This window comes from Heptranchias perlo, chromosome 27 (genome assembly GCF_035084215.1).
Source record: "Heptranchias perlo isolate sHepPer1 chromosome 27, sHepPer1.hap1, whole genome shotgun sequence".
NCBI lineage: Eukaryota > Metazoa > Chordata > Chondrichthyes > Hexanchiformes > Hexanchidae > Heptranchias > Heptranchias perlo.
The window spans coordinates 27,136,964-27,160,915 of NC_090351.1; the positions used below are offsets into that span (position 1 = coordinate 27,136,964).

The following is a 23,952-nucleotide window of genomic DNA, read 5'->3' on the forward strand; positions in this document are numbered from 1 at the left end:
CACCCTTTCATGCAGTGAGTTCCAGACCCCCACCACCACCCTCTGGGTGAAAACATTTCTCTTCAGCTCCCATCTAATCCTTCTACCAATTATTTCACATTTATGCCCCCTAGTCACTGACCCCTCTGCTAAGGGAAATAGGTCCTCCCTATCCACTCTATCTAGTCCCGTCATAATTTTATATACCTCAATTAAACCTCCCCTCAGCCTCCCTTGTTCCAAAGAAAAAACCCCAGCCTATCCAATCTTTTCTCCTCGCTAAAATTCTCCAGCCCCGGCAACATGCTTGTAAAATCTCCTCTGTACCCTCTCCAGTGTAATCACATCTTTCCTGTAACCTGGTGACCAGAACTGTACGCAGTACTGAAACTGTGGCCTACCCAATATTTTATACAGTCCCAGCATAACCTCACTGCTCCTATATTCTGTGCCTCGGCTAATGAAGGAAAGTATCCCGTATGCCCTTTTAACCATGTTATCTACCTGTATCATCAGAATGAATTTCATGGTTGATCGTTGCTTTAGTTACGATTGAGCCAATAGGATGGCAGCAATTAACTGAAATCTGACCAGCGGCTAGAAGGGCACAGAATTGAGTGAAATGTAAAGTTGATTAAAATGTAATAAAGAGTTAAGTATTAAAGTAATTACTTTAACGTGTTCTGTAAGCTGACAAATTATCACATTTTTTATAATTAGTTTCTGGGAGATAAAATGCTTAGTTACACAAGAGTTGATTTATCTTATGTAAATAAGAAATGCTTTGCCATATCTAGTTATATTTTATGACTTAGAGCAATAATTCTCTTTCATTACTCGGGCAGTTAATTGCATGTGATCAGTATAGTTTTTTTTTAAAAAAGTGAAGAAAATTATATTCTGAATAAAATCAGACTTATTTAGAAGAGTTCTAAAATAATTAAAATATGCTAACCATGTAATTCTGAGTGACTAGGTATGAGAATATACCTTCAGCACCCTGAAGGTTAATTATATTGTCAGTAATCTGCAAAAGCTTCTGAAATAAATGCTTGTATTGTATTCTGATTTAAATTAGACTTGCTTGTAAGTCATTCTTTTTGTTAAAAAAGAGAATATTAAGATTCTGTTTGTCTATTGACAGGGCCGGAACTTGCTGCCTCCTGCTGCTGGTGGTGCAAAGTTGAATTATACTGTATTGATCGGTGACACACCGTGTGCTGTCACTGTTTCCGAGACACAGTTACTTTGTGAGCCTCCAAATTTAAGTGGACAGCTTAGAGTCCTGGTGAGTAATTTGAGGTCATAGAGAGTAATGGGTTCTTGGCATCCAGTCTAATCTGTGCTCTATCCAAAGCTGTACTAAAAATCATAACTAACTCCCCAACAAGAAAGTGAAAAATTGAATCGGTTTCAAGCTTCCCCTTCACCATAAAACAAAAAAAATCTGTAAGGCCTAGCCAAGAAATGTTGCACTCTGGGATAAAGCAGCCAAACTGTCTAAATTTGGTGAACTTGGTGTTATGCTTATTCTCAACTGTAATCCCACTTCATGAGATTTTTAAAAAATGAATTACTGGAAGAGTTCTGATTCATCAGTGAGTTGCCTGGACTTTGTGGGCTGAATTACCAGGGATCACACTCAAGTGGCACGAGGGCCACAGGTTAGACACTCCTGACTTAAAACATGATCAAATATAGCAATATCTTCTGGGCAGAAGAAAAGCATCAATCCATTCAGCCTGCCCGTACTTTACTGTGCGATATCTCTATCGTTTAATAATCAGAAATCATTTCAGATGCCAGGAATTTGTACATTCTCTTTTTGAAACCTTCAAAAGTTTCCAGCTTGACCACCTACATTGGTAATTTGAAACCAAATTTTAAGCACCCTTTTGCTAAAGAATTTCTGACTAAATTGCCTATTTATTTTAATATTCCTATCTCAAATCTGTGCCCAGTTTTGGCAGAAAAATGTATCAATTTCCAACTTCATTATCAATTACCCTGACCAGTTAAAATATAGATCAGAAACAATTGGCACATTACGTCTAACCCATCTTAAAAGATACGTCAGCAATTTCTATCATTTGAAGAGGAGATCCAAAGTTTTGAAATATTGCAGACCTCATTTTCTCCTAAAATAGAATTAACGCAATGCCAAATACAAACACAAAAACTTTGTGCTAGCACTGGCAATAAAAAGTTAGATATTCTCCCTCTCTTAGCAGCCATTTGTAATGCAGACAAATTAGCTTTTTACTGGCACCCAAGAGGAATGTTGGCTGTTCAACATTCTGCACAACATAACCAGCCAAATGTTCATTCCTCTCATCCAGTCCCATCCAAAATAAAACCAGTGTTATGCCTGGAACAGATTTCCACAATTTATTTTTATTTGTTTATGAAATATTTTTCTTTGAGTCTGGATAGCCATAACATGATCTCGGCCCAATTTTTCATACCAAGGCTCAGCCCACACTTTTGACTTTGAAGGAGAAGTTTGGGAGGGAGAAAATCAAGGGTGCCAGTGTGTCGTGGAAGCTGATCCCGTCCTCAGATAGCTCACCAGTGAAGTCTCTGGACATGAGGTCAGATATAAACCTCCAAATTTCTGTCAACACTGTGGCTAAAAACATCTTACACACACAGTAAGAATGTAAGAAAAGTCAGGGATGAGAAAAGGTCATTCAACCCATGAAAGTTTATTCATCTAGTCCACAAACTTTTCAAAAATGGGATCCACTTGTGTTTTGAATAACCCAATTGTATTTGCCTCTGCTTCTGTACAAATTTTAATCATTGAAGCTTTAGAAAGTACTTTGGATGGGTAGATTTAAACATTCTGCTTTCACGTTTTGAGACCATCAATGTTTCCCATCTCTGGTTGTGAGGGTCTCAAGCCATTCCCTAATAGACAGGAGTCCTCAGTAAAAAAAAAAACTAGAATTGAAGGTAGGACGAATGGGGAGAATAAAATTACACACTTGCAGTGGGGGTGCTTTTCTGAGGCTAATGTTAAGACACATTGTTGGAACAGAGTGGAAGGAGTTGTACTCTGCCTCTGGCCCATACATTACTTGAGCAGGAATTGTTTGCCACTGACATTGAATACCAAGGTGTTCCTTACCCCAGCACAGAAATCACTTACCCAAAGGAACATTAAAAAGTCCTCATCTGAGGGCATTTCTGTATTAGAGATTCATTAGTAAATCGGCTGCCCATTTTACATCCTGCCGGATTTTCTTTTCCATTGTCTTCAGTTAAAAATTACCCCCACTCTGTTGGTGTGTTTTGTTTTGTACTACAGGTCCAGGTGGGTGGATTACAGTTCTCACCCGGTATGGTCCACGTCATATCTGACAGTCTGCTCACCCTCCCAGCCATCATTAGCATCGCGGCAGGTGGTGGTCTTCTGCTTGTCATAGTGATAATTGTTCTGATTGCCTACAAACGGAAATCAAGGGAAAATGATCTGACCCTAAAACGACTGCAGATGCAGATGGATAATCTCGAATCACGTGTCGCTTTGGAATGCAAAGAAGGTAAGAGCCAGGCTAAAATCTTATTGGGGAAAAAAAAGTAATATTTTATTAAATCGGTTTGGCCTAGTATCTAGAGAGGGTGGTGTTCAGGATTCCCTTTCAGAGAACTAGATTTGAATCCCTACTTAAACTGATACTCATAATTGGCTGCCATTTAATGGTCAGGTTCAAATTGGTTGGGAGGGAAACTATATTTGGGTGGCCAATTCTAAGGGTAAATTCCCCCCCCCCTCACCACTCCGAGCAGGAAGCCACAGTCAAGGGGAGTGCCAGGGGTGGGACTACAATACTGTAGCGCCGATAGAGCTAAATTGTGCTCCCTGTGGACCAGTGAATTTATCCTATGGTACCACAGCACAAAATAATGTGAAAGATGTTTCTACTAAAAGTTGTTTTTTGTGCAGACATCCAGAGGATCAGATTTTAGGCAGTGCAATTACATGATATTGCATAGCAAGCTTATTTTTGGAAAATTAAAAAAAAGTTGAAAGTTGGTTTGTGTCCCTGAAGGGGGCAGAGATCAACAGACACAACACACTATCATTTTCAAGTAGTTTCACTCTTGGAAAAAGATACATTTTCAGAAGTTGGAGGAGATAGCTAAAGTTGCACACATCTGGTACCAACTATTAAGAAGTTGGTAATTTATTTTTGATTGCTGTTCGGGGGCAAGAGTAATGTGTGCCAGCTGTTCAATTCAGTTTCCAATAGACATGAGTAAGCAAAGTAGTTTTGCTTGGTAATGTGATTGATGCATTGTTATTCTAATGTCCTAGCACTATAAAGTAATTTGCTCCAAAGGGACAGTACTTACTGAAGGTAGAGTACTGTGAAAATGGGATATAGTAAAAGTCTAGGGCCTATCTAAGAATTTCCACTGTTTCCTTACAAATGGACATTAATGCCCTTATGTTAAGGTAATTAGCAAGTTTGATTCACTGCTGATCTCATCACATTTTCACATAAAGGGGCAGTTACTTCACAAAATGATCCAGGTTGTATTTTTAGGTTGGGACTTTCTTGGTAATCAATCACAATACTTTAGCCTCAGTTGCCCTCAAAAGCATCAGTATTTTATGAGTTGCATACACTGGAACAATTTTTGATCTATTTACCCTCGGGATATGGGCATCACTGACAACCCCAGCATTTATTGGCCATCCCTAGTTGCTCCGAGAAGGTGGTGGTGGGCCACCTTCTTGAGCCAATGCAGTTTGTGTGGTATTCTTTATAGCGGTTTATTGCTGGCATTGAATACCAAAGTGGGAAAGTTACCCTTACCCCAGCACTGAAATCACTCGCCCTCAGGAACGTACATAACACATGACATATAATTGTGCCGGAGCAAAACACCAACAAAAATTAATCCACCAATGAAAACGTAGATAAAACAATATAGTAAGCCACAAAAAATTCTAGCTCTCCAACTAGGAATAAAAAGTGCTATTCACTCCAAGTAGCCAAATCCTGGAATATCTCACACTGCAGTGCCTGCTTTATATAGTCAAGCAGTGCTATCCACGAGAGAGTAATAAGAAAAAAAAGATGCTAAATCCGGTGCTGGATCCATTTAAATAATGTTTGTAGCTCCAGTAAGGTTTGCCCTGGTCACCAGAGGAACATCCAAAGACCTGGCTTTTTTTAACAAAGCAAAATGCATTATATTGGGCATGCGAACCTGCATGCCTGATTTTACGCATGTGATCCCTGGAGCTATAAAGTTGAAATGCTATGACTTAAAATCCCAGGTTGTTGCTGTTGATTGTGATATTGGCCCTGAATATACAGCACAAGTCCTGTAATGTTACGAGATCATCTTATTTATATCCATTCGTTAAATTTTGTTCCTGTATTTCTGAGGTGGCCAGTTAGCTTCAGCGACTGCCTCGTTGGTTCCTATACCAAAGACTGTGAGCTTGTACTTTAGGCTGCCTATCGTTCAGATTCATTCATTCATCTCAACAGAGTACATTCCATCAGTTCTCACACCATCTGTTGGAATACCACCTAGAGGTTATGGAGAGGACTGGTGGGCAGCTTGGAGCATGAAAGATGGAGCAAAAATGAAAGATACATTATAATTGCAGTTTAATCAGTACATTACAAACACTAAATGTATATTATCTTAAGTGAAGTGCATAATCTGCTTTTACAAAAATTTCCATAGAAATTTTCCGTAACTGTTCCTGACTCTTTTGACAGCAACTCCCTATTGGAAGAAAAATAAACAAATAGTATGACAGTCCCTCTTTTTTTGATAGCTTTTGCAGAACTTCAGACAGATATTAATGAGTTAACCAGTGATTTGGACAGAGCTGGAATTCCATATCTTGACTACAGGACATATGCAATGCGAGTTTTGTTTCCTGGAATTGAGGATCATCCAGTTTTACGGGAGCTGGAGGTATGGCTAAGTTTCAAATATATTGTTATGATCTGGAATGCACTACCTGAAGGGGTAGTGGAAGCAGATTCAGTAGTAACTTTCAAAAGTTACTTGAAGGGGGAAAAAAAAGCAAGAGCAGGCGAGTGGGACTAATTGGAATGCTCGTTCAAAGAGCTGGCAGAGGCATGATGGGCCAAATGGCCTCCTTCTGTGTTGTATGATTCTATAGTAACTCGGCCCACCTGGCAGAAACAGGACGGTAGCAGAGTTAAATATCCCTGTTCACCACTTACCGCCCCGCTCTGCGACCATATTTACTGAGGACTGTATCTGGGCAGCCCAGGTGCCCGCCTGAATCAGACAGGAGACTCATTAATCTATGCAAATTGGCGTCCTTTGACATACATAGGACCCAGATGCAATTTAGAGGGACAACTGAAGAGAGTTAATTATTATTTTTGTGGAGCCAGGAGGAGCAGGCTTCTCCCCACCCTACCCATGGTCCTACCTGACTGCTGGCTGGGTCAGCCTCTGGGCCGCCTGACATTGTGCCAGCCCGGAACCTGCACGCTGCAACGGGATGTTTATCAGGTGTGCAGTTCACCGGCATCATGGTAATGAGGCCCAGCTCTCGAAATGGACTGGGCCTCCCACGCCTGCTGCTCGTCCGTTCCATGTCTAGAGTTAAGATCTACCCCATTGCTTCAAAAATTTAAACAAAATAAATTTGTGAATGTAAAGATTTGAATAAAAACTGAAAATGCTGTAATATACACAAGGCATTGCTAATGTTTCTAAAAAGGGTGGTTGGTGATTGGGTTTCTCAGTGAAATTTCATTGACTAAAAAAGGCACCAGTCAACCTATTGTATCTCACCCTTGACCACTATGTCCTAGGTTCCAGGAAATGGGCAGCAGAATGTGGAAAAAGCACTGAAACTCTTTGGACAGCTCATTAACAACAAGGTTTTCTTGTTGACTTTCATTCGGACGCTGGAATTACAGCGGAGCTTTTCGATGAGAGACCGTGGAAATGTGGCATCCTTGATCATGACTGCACTGCAAGGCAAGCTAGAATATGCCACAGATGTTTTAAAGCATCTACTCTCTGATCTGATTGAGAAAAACCTTGAGAGCAAGAACCATCCCAAACTGTTGCTTCGCAGGTGAGAGAAAAAGGAGAAAATTCCCATGGATAGATTGTTAAATAAATGATGGTATAATGCCTGCTAACATAGTAGTGGAGAAACTCCCTTCACTGTGGTTATAAGTTCAGATTCAAAAGCTGCATGACACAAGTGTGCCTGCTATGCTTAAAATGAGTTCTTGCTGCTATTAATTGGACAGCCAGTGTCTTGGCTTGAGGGTAAGAAGCACTTTGACACATTGCAAATATCTGGTAACACACACTGCTCTTGAACAGCAGTGTTTTCAAGTATGTGCGACATAGATAGCTTGTCCATCTGACTACCTGGAAAAAAATGATTGAAAAGGACAAAATAGGCAAGATAAAGTTCAAAGAAAATGTAAATACTGCAGTAGCTTCACAGCAATAACCATATCCTAATATAATTCATATTTGCTTTTTTTAAAATCCCAACTGTAAATTGGATTTACTAGAGCATATATTTGCTTTCCAACTAGCAAAGGCTACCTGTCCTATCTCCTTCAGTGAATTACATCAATCCTTGGATTTACCACCCGACAGCAAGGCATCCTTTCTTGAAAGGGAAGAAAAACTATGGTTGACTTGCTTTGCTTTACTGTGGCTCTAGTAGATTCTGGGATTGACTCAAGGATGTGAAAGAAAGAAAAATGGAGAAATAATTGAACTCCAAGAAAAGAAAATTGCAAGTTCAATATATTCTTCACAGCATTTGTTAACAAATATCACAACATTGATTAATTCCAGAGTTTCATGCATGAAGCCAGAAAACCTAATGACTAATATCTGCCACAAACAAAATCTGTCATTTAGTTCAAGAACTGGTTTCCATGATTTGACAAGAAATTAAAGCACAATGTACCATTGTACTGTATAATCCACGTTAGTCATTAAAACAAGAAAGCTTGACAACAACAGGTTACTACACAATTTCATTGCAAAAGGGCAATGTGTCTATTAACATCAAAGTTTGTCAAAGATAGATGTCATTAAATCTTAGATGATAGCTAATTTTCTAATTCTCTGACATGCTACACTAATCCTTACGTAGATACAAAGGAAAATGTCAGTTTGATTCATGGTATCTGCTACTTTGTCTCAGTGGTTTTCAAACTTTTCTGTGCTTTATGGGGGTAAATAAATAATCATTTCCTGCATCCACAATACATTGTACAAAACCATTGACTCCTGCAACAAATAATGTTATGTCATGTACTCCGATTATGCTTCAACTGTGCATTTTCTGTGCTACGTACCTAAAAAGGACTGTAACTTGTACGGTCTGCTTTTGTGAATCACATTGAAATGAATGAAGGTTTGTTGTGTGAGTATTTGAACCGTAAAAGTTGCAATCACCCTTTCCTTATTTGGGCAGCCTAGCCATATTTGACATATTATACAGCTTGGTGCACTTCTGATTGTAAGGAATAGTATTAAGCAGGTCAAGCAGAGGATTGTGTATGTACTGTATTAGCATTCTTGTAGCAACTGAACATTACAATGCAAGTTACATAAAATCGCTACTGAGGGTTAAAGCTGCGTGGTGTGATTGGTATGAGATGGGAGAGGAGTGGTTGGCAGGTTACAGATTAAAGCTATGCCATGACGATAACTATACAGTAACGCAAAGGCTTTTGGAAGCAAATTTGACCACTAAGCATGGTCTCAAGATCTCTGGGAATGTGCTGTCCAAGGTAACCATGGACACCAGGTTCTCTCACCATAAGTGATAGAGGCAGCAAATACAATGAGAATGATCTCAAAACCTTGTGTAAAATCTACATGCAAATTAGAAAAGTTTACTAAAAGAATGCACTTTGCCTGAGGGCATATTTTAAGCTTTCCCACCTATTTTTCTTATTTTCGACCAACCTTGTCAATGTGTCTGCCTAAAACGGATGATAATTTTATTTTTAATAAACTTTCTACAACAATACAGAGGAAGAAGAAAAATACCAGTTGTTGAAAGATATTACAAATTATGTCAGCAGCGGCTCAGTGGTGGTACTCTCACCTCTGAGTCAGAAGGTCATGGATTCAAGTCCCACTCCAGAGACTTGAGCATATAATCTATGTTGGCACGCCACTATTCAGGGAAGAGCAGAGGAGTTCTCCCGTTATCCTGGCCAAAATTCATCCCTCAACCAACACCTAAAACAGATGATCTAGTGATTTTTTCATTACTGTTTGTGGGACCTTGCTATGCACATACTGGCTGCCACGTTTCCTATATTACAACTGACTATATTTCAAAAGTATTTAGTTGGCTGTAAAGTGTTTTGGGACATCCTGAGGTCATGAACGGTGCTATATAAATGCAAGTTCTTTCTTTGTGTGAGATTCCTAGGTTGCTGCCACTTGAGAATCTCAGCTAACAATAAAACCAGGAAGTTTTATAATAGGGCCCTACAGAAAACTCCAAGAAACTGGCCAAAAAGATTTGAAATGTGTAGAGCCAGGATATTTTTGGATACTATTCAATTCCATCAGTATTGCCAAAACTTGCATTTTATTCACAATTCGTATTTTTTTTATATAGCGCTGTGCTTCATGCAGATCTCCTGCATGAAACGTGAGGGTTATAAAATACTTACACAGTCAGTGTTGACAACACTGTTTTCACTTCTAGTTTTATTAGTATTATAAACCTTTGTGCATGTATATCAATTTTCTCTGTAAAATCCCCAATATAAGTGTTGGCCAGGATCCTGGGAGAACTCCCCTGCTCTTCTTCAAATAATGCCACGGGATCTTTTACATCCACCTGAAAGGGCAGCTGGGGCCTTAGTGTAATGTCTCATCTGAAAAACTGTTCCAATGGTGCCAAAACTTGCAATTTATTCATGATTTGTAGATTTTTTTAAAATGCAGATTTCCTGCACTAAGGAACATAGTTCTTCATCAAGGAGTGAATGGTTTGGACCAAGAAATTACATTGGTTGCTGTCAGTGAGGCTAGATAAATCTTGCTGTGAGCTCCCTCCCAAATTGGGAGCACTCCATCCAGTGATTCAGTAATGCTCCACAAAACTCCGCGAAAGAGGATCAACAAAGGGGGATTGCCAGATGAGCTGGACGCTCATTTAATGAGCATTCACAACTACATTGTTAAAGTTACCAGCTCACTAGCATTTCTAAAATTTGGATTCAATCCAAATTCATAGCTGATGTGCGTCAAATACGTTTTATTATCAATGGTGATCAACTCAATTCCAGATTGATCCAAATAAGAATAACTTGCCATCAGTTCAAAATAGGATAGAGACATGAAGCCCCACTTGCTCTACAGATTGACGTATAATTCACTGATTAAAGTGAAAACAATTTGAATCTGGTCAGATATTTTTCTGTGTTTACCAAGGGAACAGCAGTGATCCAGACAAATAAAGCAGGAATTAGTATGCCATCTGAGAACACTTGTAGGTAGCAATTTAGCATATTATCAATATCCTAATATTCCAACAGTATTTGTTGCTGGGTTGCTGCAGCATTCAATTCCAATTCACTTCAACTTGTCTGTTTACACAGGCTTGAAGGAATACTGCAGATTCTTTTTATAAAATGAAGAACAAAATACTTTCCTGTAATATCAAATCAGCCAATTTCCTTGGATGCTCTTTTCCCAAATTCCTCCCCTCTTCTGAAGATGGTGACTCCTCCAGCACCTTGCCCGTGACCATTCTCCGTGTTTGAGCCTAAGCAGTAAGTAGATAGGTCCTCACAGCCACACCAGATTCTCATCCAGCATCTGCACATGCGCATTTCCCACTGCACAGCAATCAGAGGGAAGCAGCCAGCGTGTTCTCCTCCTCCCCCCCCCCCCCCCCCCCCCCAAACCCAGTTGTGCTGATGCAATTCCCTCATGGCTACTATAGCCGGGATTAAATCTGGCCCTTCCTAGTCAGTGTCAGGCCAGGCAGTGCATTTACCACTCAGACGTTGAGACAGCCTAGATTTTTAAAAAAATTACTCTTATCAAATAAAAAAATGTTTTTCAGCTCACCGACCTAGATGCAGTAATCACCGTTGCTTGTTTTATCGTCCCAAAGTAATCATGCTCAAAGTGGCCATGCAACAGCAGGGCAACAGTTTGAGATGGCTATTCTGCCTATTCCAATTAACACAGCCGCCAGCAGTAATCCCATATTTTACTGGATGTCATCAAGTCAAACCTCATTTCTCATTGAGCAGCTTGGAATATTCCTTTTAATTGGGGCCAACTGTGGAGCAGTTTCAGTCATCAAAGATAATAAAGCGATCAGTTTTAATTTAGAGTCAGCACAAATTCACTTGGTCCATCGCATGCACATGTACGTTTTGATTTGAGCCCATTTGTTCTTACAGACTCAGATCAGCAGGGAGACTTTCTGTTGCAGTGGACTAACATTAGTCTTCACAGATTGGCGTGATTCAGATGCGTTTATGTCACTTAACTTTGGTGGGGGCGGAGAGTACAGTGTGAGCCTGAACCACAATCTAATTTCTGAAGCACAACAGGGCAGTGCACATGACCTCTGCTTTGTGAGAACATGCACATGCCAGATGCTGATGGAAGGCAGATGCTGAATCCGTTTTTATGTTTTGTTGTCTGTTTACTTGGGTGAATTTTTTTTTAATTCCTATGTGGTTAAGAATTTAAGAATGGTTCTTAAGAATTCTTAACGAGTTTAAGAATTGTTTTCTTCAAATGTAAAGTAATGGTAGATGCACATCATGTTTTTCATACTTTGTTCCCTGTATTGCGTGAAGTTAACGTTTTCAGAACGTAATCACTTAAGTTTAAAACTGATGGGAAACAGGTTTGTGTTTTTTGTTTAAAACTGAAATGACTCAAGTTCTGCCTTAGAAAAATATGTTTATGATTGAAAGTTTTTTTTTCTTCACCCCTCATTGTGGTGAGTCTAATTTTAGGGAAACTATTGTGTTGTTTACCATAGGGCATATATAGAACATTAAACACTGATGAAAGTGTCACAAAGCTACAGTAAAATCAAAGAGCTCAGATGCTATCATGAACCACAAAAGTAAAGCTTTGGTTTCTAAATATTGTCAGAATCCTGACATTGTAAAGTGCCTGATACATTTCAGTTGTGCTGTTTGTTACACATTCAATTTGGTCTTCAGTGTTATGTATAAGGAGCCTTAACTGGCTGGATGCTGCCAAAGTGCCTGACAATTTAGACGTGGATTTTAAGTTTCGGTAAAAATTGGTTGTGCTATTCACCTCAAAATAATGGGAACCCTGCTATTTTATTTTTGCTTTAGTAGGATATTTTGCCCAGGAAAGGAAATTCATTTGTCACGATCCTGGTAACTTAAAAAGCAGGAACACCAGCAGTTTTGTTGCTTTTCATGCTTTTGAAGTTGCCAAGTTTGTGACAGAAGTAGATAGATCTCATTATATACTGGCCCTTTACCATTAAATTGAAATATCCTACATGAAGACTTTAAAGGATCAATCAGATTGCAAGGATAATGTGTTATCCTGTAACACATCCTAACACATAGGCTAGAGTTTGTCACAAAGATACATACTAATATCAGTTCGTATAATAGCAGAGGGGGAAGAGCCAAAGCTGAAAAGCGTTAACAATATGAGAACTCCAAGATGTACAGCGTTTTGCAAACGAGACCAGATAAGCAGCCTTCCCTGAAGCTGCTGACCATTTTGTTTGTGAGGCAACTGTTTGGAAGTGAAGAAGGGCAAAGTGTGTTGACACACTCTCAATTTTCTTTTAACTTCTTAATATATTTTTTCTCCAATCTTCTTTCTGGCAAACAGTTCTACAGGAGGTATTTTATGCCCCCCACAAGCTGATGCATTCGCACCGTGTTCCCAGCACGTCCCGTCCCGTCCCCCCAACCACTATACCTGATATCAGGCATGGGAAAGTCACCCGCCCCAGAGGAGTGGGGGCTTAGTTTAAATGGAGTCGAGTCCCAATGACATCATCGGAATGGGTACGCCATTTTAACTGTGGGCCAAATAAGAGCTGCAGTCCAGGAACTGCCCACGAAAGCCGGAGACTAGCAGCACCCTGGTTACAGGAGACACAAATAAGTATTTTATTTTTAATTTTTAAAGTTTCCATGTGGGCTCCCCTGTCTCGGACTTCCCCCCTGCCCCCACCCCGATTGCAAACTTTGCTGATTTTCCCCCCCTCCCGGCCCGCCTTTTCAGTTACCTTGCCGGGGACCATTTCCGTGGGTCCCTGGCGATGGCTTGATGCCCTATGAATCTCCACTCCCACCAACCAACATTGACATTAAATGTGCCAGCTTCCAGCGGGAGTCAATGCCGGGGCATTCAAATGAGGCTCGGGAGTTAAAATCTCCCAGACTTCATGCTCCAGGGGTGGGGGGATTGGACAGTCATCACCCACTTCTGCCTTTGAAACCACCGCCCCCCCCCCCCCCCCCCCCCGGATTCCCACTCCAAGTTAAAATCGGAGGCTCACAGGCGTCAACTTCCCTCCAGTACGTCACCCAAGTGGATATTTTTCAAATGTGACCCAGTCCCCGTATATCTACGTACAGCCACTTTCCAGCAGGAGTTACCAGTTGACAATCAAAAGTGGGAACTCTGAGATGAGCTAACTCAGTACAAGTCTGGGACCTTGTTGGCTACCAACTGAGCAATGGAGGCAGTATCCCAGCCACAAATTTCATTTCCCCTGTCCCCCCCACTGATGGGCCAACTAGCATCAAGAACTTGTATTTGTTTTTAACAAAAACATTTTCTGCCTGAAAATGTACTCATTTTCATGTAGATGCACCAAATTCTTCATTTTGAGAAAAAGCGCCAAAATGAAGAACTACATACAGCATTCCCGATCAAGTCTAATGTAACTACACAACTATTAAATCCTCCCTCGCAGTAGTGTTAAGCTGCAGGCTATCCTTGGGCACTGATGTGATTTTAATAAGGAGCTACTGCATTAGGTACAGCTGACAACCACCAACAATGTTGGGAATTGTTAACAGGAGAGAGAGCAAGTATCAGATTCCACCTTTTGGAGCCTACAGATACAGTTTTGCTCAATGAGTACAAAAGTACAACAGACAGTACATTAATGGACATATCTACATATTACTCTCATTGCGTCCAGTATAAAATGAATATTATCTAGATTACCATTCCAAGAACACGTTGGCCTATTTGTAACTAAAATGTATTCAGTTCTCAATTATCTGAAATTAAGCTTTAAATATTGTTTTTTTTAAAGTTTCCTAGTGGTTGGGATTTGGGTTTCTGGGATCTAAGATACAGTCAGAAGAAAGTATCAATTGTTCCCTGTTGGGACGTTAAGGCGGAAATCATATCCAGAGATTAAATAGAGAACATCTGAAAATCGCATTCCAAATAACTGAGGAAGATGGCCTCATGCAGACGCAGTGACATTTGTGTGTGAATTGGCTTTTAAAATATTTTGAAGCATCTGGAAAAGATTGCCTGTGGCCTGAGGGAGAAATTTTATTTTTTTTAAATGCCAAAAATGAGGGGTAGACAAAAATAACAATGGACAGTTTAGTTCTACTAACAAGTTTTGACTCCAGTTAAATAAAAACAGAAGGAGACAAAGAAAACTGCTGTAGATACTGTAATGTCAGCATAAAATCTCCTTTAGGTTTAAGTCCCCTTGTTCTTTCAACATAACAGAAGTCTCCATACTATTAAAAATTGAAGTGCATCATGAAGGCCAATTTATTCACAGTAAATATGTATCATGAGAAAGACTTACATGAGTTATTTCAAATTCAACATTATACTACCTATTATTTGTCCATTTTTTCTTATTAAGCTGTTTTGTTATTTTAGCAGCCCGGTATTTCAAATAGCTGGGTACTTCATTCGTGACCAGGAGTTTATGCACTCGAGTCACTGTCTGCCTTCAATAACTTGTAAAAGGGAATTAGTTATATACTTAAAAAGGAAAAAATTGCAGGGCTGTGGGCAAAGAACGGGAGTGGGTTTAATTGCTCAGCTCTTTCAAAGAGCCGGCACAGGCATGATGGGCCAAATGGTCTCCTTTGTGCTATAAGTTTAAGCAATTCTATCTCGGGGAAGGAAAAAAAGCAACCTATCACCTGACTTCCCTTTCTCAAATTGCACTTCTTTGCTAACGGATCACAGTGGAAGTAGTCAGAGAGAAGTCTGTGCTGGCCAGGCCATTCCATTCCACCCGCCCGCCCAACTGGAGAAGTGAGATGACTTGAAGGATTCTGTATTTTGTAATATACGAATGGATATTCTCTCCTTCCATGGTTTGCAATCTTTTTTCCTCTGCTCTTTCAATCCTTTCCCATCCTTGCCATCATACTGTTCCCTGGCTGCTAGTTGACCTACCCCCAGACCTCTAAGAATGCTACTCTGTAGCCACCTGCTGGGGGGACACATCAGACCAGGCTGAGCTTGTCTCTGTTTCAAATTTTCCCCATATGAAATCATACCATTCTCTCCCAACCTGAATACCAATGGGAAAGCACCTAAGCCAGGAAGCACAGCTCACCTGAGTGCTCCTGTGCTTGACCAGCACTGATGCATCCTAATTCAATTTATCCTGAATACCATCCAGCATGAGAAACAAATGCAATTAGTGCTCTTTCTTCTCAAACTGCTCGCTGGGTGAGTGCCATAACTAATCTAAGAGTGCTGGCTTAGTATTGCAAATCCATACCTGGGAAAGAACATTAAAATTTGTGTATCTTACAAGAAGGTAACAGTTTTTTAATTCCCACCCTAATTAGAAGAGCGAAGTATATTTTGGAGTCCTGTCCCTCCACTTACCCAACACCCGTCCCCCCCACATTTATCTTTTTAATGTCAGCGATGTTTTGTTAACAACTAGAGCAGGTAAAGAGTAATAAATACTGACTGTGTTATATAGAACTAATGCACTAATAGACATGCGCTTATAATAGTAGGAAATTTGGGATAGGAACAAGAGTAGGCCATTTAGCCCCTTGAGCCTGTTCCGTCATTCAATGAGATTATGGCTGATCTGTGAACTAACTCCATATACCCGCCTTAGCCCCATATCTCTTAATACCTTTTGGTTAACAAAAATCTATCAATCTCAGATTCAATATTAACAATTGAGCTAGCATCAACTGCCATTTGCAGAAGTGAGTTCCAAACTTCTACCACCATTTGAAACATAGAAACATAAAAAATAGGACCAGGAGTAGGCCATTCAGCGTTTCGAGCCTGCTCCAATATGATCATGGCTGATCGTCTATCAATACCATATTCCCGCTCTCTCCCCATACCCCTTGATGCCTTTTGTGTCTAGAAATCTATCTATCTCCTTCTTAAATATATTCAGTGACTTGACCTCCACAGCCTTCTGTGGTGGAGAGTTCCACAGGTTCACCCCCTCTGAGTGAAGAAATTTCTCCTCATCTCAGTCCTAAATGTCCAACCCCATATCCTGAGACTGTGATCCCTCGTTCTAGACTCCCCAGCCAAGGGAAACATCCTCCCTGCATCCAGTCTGTCTAGCCCTGTCAGAATTTTATACGTTTCAATGAGATTCCCTCTCATTCTTCTAAACTCTAGTGAATACATGATGTGGAGATGCCGGTGATGGACTGGGGTTGACAATTGTAAACAATTTTACAACACCAAGTTATAGTCCAGCAATTTTATTTTAAATTCACAAGCTTTCGGAGATTCTCTCCTTCCTCAGGTAAATGTTCAGGATCTCCTTGAAGCCTACGCATTTATACATATTGAATAATACATGGTGTTTACAGACTGCCCCTGCAACTGCCCGTTGCCAAGGCAATCACCGTGTTCAGACAGAGAGGTGTCATCTGCAGAACCCCCGAATACACATTCAACAAAAAAACAAACAGGGAAAAAAAACAGAGAAAAAAAAAACACAGAGAGAGGCAGAAACATCCGGAAGGCAGAGAGAGCCAGCAAATGACCCATTATATTAAAAACAGATAACATTTGTTCGCTGGTGGGGTAACGTGTAGCGTGACATGAACCCAAGATCCCGGTTGAGGCCGTCCTCATGGGTGCGGAACTTGGCTATCAATTTCTGCTCGACGATTTTGCGTTGTCGTGTGTCTCGAAGGCCGCCTTGGAGTACGCTTACCCGAAGGTCGGTGGATGAATGTCCATGACTGCTGAAGTGTTCCCCGACTGGGAGGGAACCCTCCTGTTTGGCGATTGTTGCGCGGTGTCCGTTCATCCGTTGTCGCAGCGTCTGCATGGTCTCGCCAATGTACCATGCTCTGGGGCATCCTTTCCTGCAACGTATGAGGTAGACAACGTTGGCCGAGTCACAGGAGTATGAACCATGCACCTGGTGGGTGGTGTCATCTCGTGTGATGGTGGTATCTGTGTCGATGATCTGGCATGTCTTGCAGAGGTTACCGTGGCAGGGTTGTGTGGCGTCGTGGACGCTGTTCTCTTGAAAGCTGGGTAGTTTGCTGCGAACGATGGTCTGTTTGAGGTTGGGTGGCTGTTTAAAGGCGAGTAGTGGAGGTGTGGGGATGGCCATAGCGAGGTGTTTGTCCTCATTGATGACATGTTGAAGGCTGCGGAGAACATGGCGTAGTTTCTCCGCTCCGGGGAAGTACTGGACGACAAAGGGTACTCTGTTGGTTGCGTCCCGTGTTAGTCTCCTGAGGAGGTCTATGCGATTTTTTGCTGTGGCCCGTCGGAACTGTCGATCGATGAGTCGAGCGTCATATCCCGTTCTTACTAGGGCGTCTTTCAGCGTCTGTAGGTGTCCATCGCGTTCCTCCTCGTCTGAGCAGACCCTGTGTATTCGCAGGGCCTGTCCATAGGGGATGGCCTCTTTGACGTGGTTAGGGTGGAAGCTGGAAAAGTGGAGCATCGTGAGGTTGTCCGTGGGCTTGCGGTAGAGTGAGGTGCTGAGGTGCCCGTCTTTGATGGAGATTCGTGTGTCCAAGAAAGAAACTGATTCTGAGGAGTAGTCCATGGTGAGCTTGATGGTGGGATGGAACTTGTTGATGTTATCGTGTAGTAAATACAGTGTAGTAAATGTAGTGAATACAGGCCTAGCTTGACCCAGTATCTCCTCATACTACAGTCCTATCATCCCAGGAATCAGTCTGGTGAACCTTTGCTGCAATCCCTCTATAGCAAGTACATCCTTCCTTAGTTAAGGAGACCAAAACTGCACACAATACTCCAAGTGTGGTCTCACCAAGGCCCTGTATAACTGCAGTAAGACATCCTTGTTCCTGTACTCAAATCCTCTTGCAGTGAAGGCCAACATACCATTTGCCTTCCTAACTGCTTGTTGCACCTGCATGTTTACTTTCAGTGACTGGTGTACAAGGACACCCAGGTCCCTTTGAACATCAACATTTCCCGATCTGTCACTATTTAAATAGTACTCTGCATTTCTGTTTTTCCTATCAAAGTGGAAAACTTCACATTTATCCACGTAATTCTGCATCTGCCATGTATTTGCCTACTCACTCAACTTGTCTAAATCGCCTTGAAGCCTCTTTGCATCCTCCTCACAACTCACAATCCCACCTAGTTTTGTGTCATCAGCAAACTTGGAAATATTACATTTGGTTCCCTCATCCAAATCATTGATCTATATTGTGAATAGCTGGGGCCCAAGCACTGATCCCTGCGGTACCCCACTAGTCACTGCCTGCCACCCCGAAAAAGACGTATTTATTCCTCCTCTCTGTTTCCTGTCTGTTAACCAATTTTCGATCCATGCCAGTATATTATCCCCAATCCCATGTGTTTTAATTTTGCACACTAACCTCTTATGTGGGACTTTATCAAAGGCCTTCTGAAAATCCAAAGACACCACATCCACTGGTTCTCCCTTAACTATTCTACCAGTTACATCCTCAAAAAACTCCAGTAGGTTTGTCAAACACTATTTCCCTTTCATAATTCCATGTTGACTTCGTCTAATCCCGTTGATATTTTCTAAGTGTCCTGTTATCACATCCTTTATAATAGTCTAGCATTTTCCCTGCTACTGATGTTAGGCTAACTGGTCTGTAGTTCCCTGTTTTCTTTCTCCCTCCTTTTTTAAATAGTGGTGTTACATTTGCCGCCCTCCAATCTGCAGGAACTGTTCCATAATCTATAGAATTTTGGAAGATGACAACCAATGCATCCACTACTTCCATGGCTACCTCTCTTAGTACTCTGGGATGCAGATCATCACGCCATGGGGATTTATCGGCTTTCAGTCCCATTAATTTCTCCAGCACTTTTTTTTTACTAATACTAATTTCCTTTAATTCCTCCTTCTCAATAGACCCTTGGTTCCCTAGCATTTCTGGGAAGTTATTTGTGTCCTCTTCCATGAAGACAGAACCAAAGTATTTGTTTAATTGCTCTGCCATTTCCTTGTTCCCCATTATAAATTCTCCCGTTTCTGACTCTAAGGGACCTACATTTGTCTTTGCTAATCTTTTTCTTTTTACATACTTGTCGAAGCTTTTCAATCTGCTTTTATGTTCCTTACAAGTTTACTCTCATACCCTATTTTTCCCCTCTTAATCAATCTCTTGGCCCTTTTTTGCTGAATTCTAAACTGCTCCCAGTCCTCAGGCTTGCTACTTTTTCTGGCAACTTTATATGACTCCTCTTTGGATTTAACTATCCTTAATTTCTTTTGTTAGCCATGGTTGGGCCGTTTTTCCTTTTGTGTTTTTGCACCAGAAAGGAACTGTTGCAATTCATGCATTCGTTCCTTAAATGTTAGCCATTGCTTATCCACCGTCAAGCCTTTTAATGAAGCTCCCCAATCTATCATAGCCAACTCACTCCTCATACCTTCGTAGTTTCCTTTGTTTAGATTTAAGACCCTAGTTTCGGATTGGACTATTTCACTTTCCATCTTAATGAAGCATTCTATCATGTTATGGTCACTCTTCCCTAAAGGACCCCGCACAACAAGATTATTAATTAACCCCTTCTCATTGCACAATACCCAATCTAGAATAGTCTGTTCCCTAGTTGGCTCCTCAACGTACTGGTATAAAAAAACCAGTGAGTTGAGGAGCCAACATGTAGAAGTGTTTCCTAACTTCACTGCTGAAAGCCCTGGCTCTAATTTTTAGGCTATATTCCCTAGTCCTAGAACCCCCCCCAAACAGCAGAAATAGTTTCTCTCTATCTAACCTATCTGTTCCCCTTAACATCTTGAAAACTTCAATCAAATCATTTCTTAATTTTCTAAATTCCAGGGAATGTGACCCTAGTTTGTGTAATCTATCCTCGTACTTTAACCCTTGGAGTTCAGGCGTCATTCTCGTAAATCTACGCTGCACTCCCTCCTAGGCCAATATATCCTTCCTTAGATGCGGTGCCCTGAACTGAACACCGTACCCCAGGTCTGGTCTAACCAGGGCTTTGTATAGCTTTAATATAACTTTTACCCCCTTGTATTCTAGTCTTGAGGACTAGATTGTATCTAATAATGGCCAGCATTCCATTAGTCTTTTTGATTATTTTCTGTACCTATCCATGACATTTTAATAATCTGTGTACATGGACCCCTGAGTCTCTTTTGGACCTCCACTATTCTGAGCTTTTCACCATTTAGAAAGTACTCTGATCTATCCTTTTTAGGTCCAAAGTGGATGACCTCACACTTGCCTACATTGAAATCCACTTGCCACAGTTTTGCCTATTTACTTACTCTATTACTATCTCTTTCTAATGTTATGCTTCCATCTACACTGCTCACAATGCTGCCTATCTTTGTGTCATCGGCAAATTTGGATATGTGGCTCTCTATCCCTTCATCTAAGTCGTTAATAAATACAGTGAATAGTTGAGGCCCCAGCACAGATCCCTATGGGACACAAGATAAATCAGTTTTTTTTTAAAAGATTGATTTGATCACTATGTAAAGCTGGAAGACAATGCTTCCCTGCTTAAACAGGAGAAACTAAAGTGAAATCTTTACTCGATTAGCATTGTGCCACTAGCAGTAGGATAAAGATTTTTAGTTTCTGTCATGTCATTCTGAGTTGCATTTTACAAGTAATTCTGACATTCTAGGAAGTTAAATCACAGCTGCTCAGAACAGAAATGATGAAATACAGCTTCCAGCACTACTTGTGTTCTGCTGATTAATCATGGAATGACCTTGATTGTGATTGTGAAAATAAAATCTGCAGTAATGACTGGACCCTTCTTCTTGCACTGGCATTTGATACCTACAAGAAAGAAAGAACTTGCATCCTGTGGATGTCCCAAATGCTTCACATCCAATTAATTGGCTTTGAAGTGCAGTCACTGTTAATCTGTAGGCAAAGGCAACAACCAATTTGCACACAGCACGGTCCCGCAAATGCAATGAGATAAATAGCCAGTTAAGCTGTTTTTAGTAATGCTTGTTAAGGGATGGCCATTGGCTAAGACCTGGAAAATTCTCTGCTTCTTCTAGGTTCTTTTATGTCTACCTGAGCAGGCAGAAAGGGACTTGGTTTGACATCACATACGCAAGATTGCGCCTCCGACAGTGCAGCACCTCTTCAGTACTACACTGAAGTGTCAGTCTAGAACGTGTGCTCAATTTTTAGGTTGTGGCTTGAACGCACAGCCTTCTGATGCACATGCGATTTACTACCACTGACACTTTACAGAAAAGAAAATATTATAAAATCAAATCTGATATACATTTCTTACAAATACATAATTTTAAGACCTGTCCATCAGACCATTTTCTGTATCCATCCCATAGTTTCGTTTGCAAAGTAAGTAGTATGTGTGTCTGTATATAATTAATTAAAGGGCCATGAACTCCCCAGTGACCTAATCAAAGTTTTAAAATGTCTCCTCCCCCTTCACTGTTAAACAAAGACAAAGCCAATTGTGAATATTAGGCTGAAAAATATTAACTAGACATTCTCAATGGGGTCAGATTAAAATTATGACTTTTAAATAGATTTGTCTTAACTGCTAATATTCCTTAGAGAGGAGTTTCTTCAAATGATTTGTAACCCGTTTAACTGTTTTTAATTGACGAATAACCATAAAATATTTTTTTTAATGTATTTGAGAATACAACTTGGAGGGACTGTAATTTTCTCTCTTAATCAGTGTTTTGCTTTCCCTGATTGTAAGTGGCTGTTTCAGCTCCCCGTTATATTTAAAACATTATAGTGTAATTTTCTATGCCTGCATCTGCAGACTATGTTGCCATAAGGTCAAGTGATGAAGTGACAGCCTTATATTGCTCATATTCTGTCTTTTCCTGCGGATGTGTCATTTGCATATTTGAAATTCTAAAAAAAGGAAGAACCAGCACCATGCTGGAAATAGAATGATGTTTTCATAGATTAACATCTTAATGGAGTTTCAGTCTGCAGAATTCCTAGCAGATGTTAATAACCAGAGGTGACAATTTTAACACCATGTGTCATTATCTGTGCTCCTCCACGCATTTTGAATATATTCAGGTCGAAGAGCTCCATTACCAGCTCCTACCATTTGCGATACTATTTCATCATTTCTCACATCTATTACTTGCAACCATAGACCCTGTTTTTTTAATGTAATATTTTCAACAAAGGTACAATATAAATGAGCATTACAAATGAGAATGGGATTAAACTACAGCAGAAGACTGGTAAAACTTGTGCAAAGCAATTCTTGGATTTAATCCTCTGAGCTCTGAATGCTTCTTGCCTGGGCTTTGAGCTGTCTCACATCCGTGACAATAAAATTGAATAATGGTAATCTACAGAACCACAGAGCCTTTTTTTAATTCACACTAATCTATAAAGACAGTTTTCTTTGGGTGGGAGCTGGTACTGAAACCTTTGAGTGCTTGAAAGGTTAAGAGTATAATGCAACTATTGTCATTCTTTCTTGCGATACCACCTAGTACACTGATTTCTTTCAATTAATAATGTTCATTTTATTATTAATACATTTGCCACTACCACATGCCCCCTCCCCAACACCCCCCCTCCAAACATATGGAATTGTGTGGTTTCAAGAACATCCCATGATCACCCTTGATAATGCATCCAGCAGCCCCTCTAGGAAGTAACTAAAACCACCTTCTCCAAACCAGGTTCAGCAGCAGCTAATAACCATGAATTTCAGCTTTCTAATCAGGAGTTGTGCATTGAACTGGGCTGGATTAAATGCAGTAGTATATTTTTATTTTACGGCAATAAAATGTCATGCAGTTTGCACCACTTGTGTGGGTTCCATTGTGTTGTATTGACCTAAATGCATTGGGACATTTATCACAAATCTGTAGGTAGAAAAAAATGATAAAGTCCCACATTAGGCCCCACAATGGGTAGTGAGTAGCTAAGCCTTGCAGACCATGAAAATCCCAGGTTTAGTCGCCAATCTGTGCTCATTTAGCTGATCTCAGCTGGCAGTAGGGCAGGTATGGTTGGCCTCAGCACATCTTTGTTGGGAAGGGGAAAATGGGCCAAGTTTCCCATTCCTGATCAAAATTCAAGGACCTCTGCTAGAAGTGTATGCATGTGAGCGTTAAGTCAGGAGAAGATTAGACTCTGTTGTGATGCCTGTGTATGTATAGCTTGCCATTACTTACTATCAAGGTTCACACATGAAGAATGGCTACTTGAGTGAGGCATTGTGGTATAACTGGTGCCCTTTAAGAAGTCAATGGCTATCAGGAGAGGGGAGAGGAGAAAATCAAAAGAAAAAGGAAGTGGGTGAAAACAAATTCTATTGAAACCATTCTTTTTCAAAAAAAAAGAATATATCCTCCCTTAGATAGTCAATTATATTTTCTCCATTCCCAATTTTCTCCAATAGTGCCAACATGGAAACATTAAATACTTCCTTGCTACCAGCACAAGTGCAGTACTAGTCTTTCAGCAGAATAATGCTGTGGGAATGGATATTATTATGCAATGT

The 23,952-nt window shown here is 40.5% G+C and overlaps 1 protein-coding gene across 2 annotated transcripts in view; it reads left to right on the top strand.

Moving 5' to 3' along the window:
* The window catches only part of LOC137344479 (plexin-A2-like), a 394,264-nt gene that overhangs the window by 329,231 nt on the left and 41,081 nt on the right, over positions 1-23,952 (top strand). For both annotated transcript variants that reach the window (XM_068007472.1, XM_068007473.1), the window contains exons 20-23: positions 1,124-1,267; positions 3,290-3,524; positions 5,786-5,928; positions 6,807-7,075. In XM_068007472.1, coding sequence (XP_067863573.1) covers positions 1,124-1,267; positions 3,290-3,524; positions 5,786-5,928; positions 6,807-7,075 — 791 coding nt within the window. The remainder of the gene's footprint in view (positions 1-1,123; positions 1,268-3,289; positions 3,525-5,785; positions 5,929-6,806; positions 7,076-23,952) is intronic.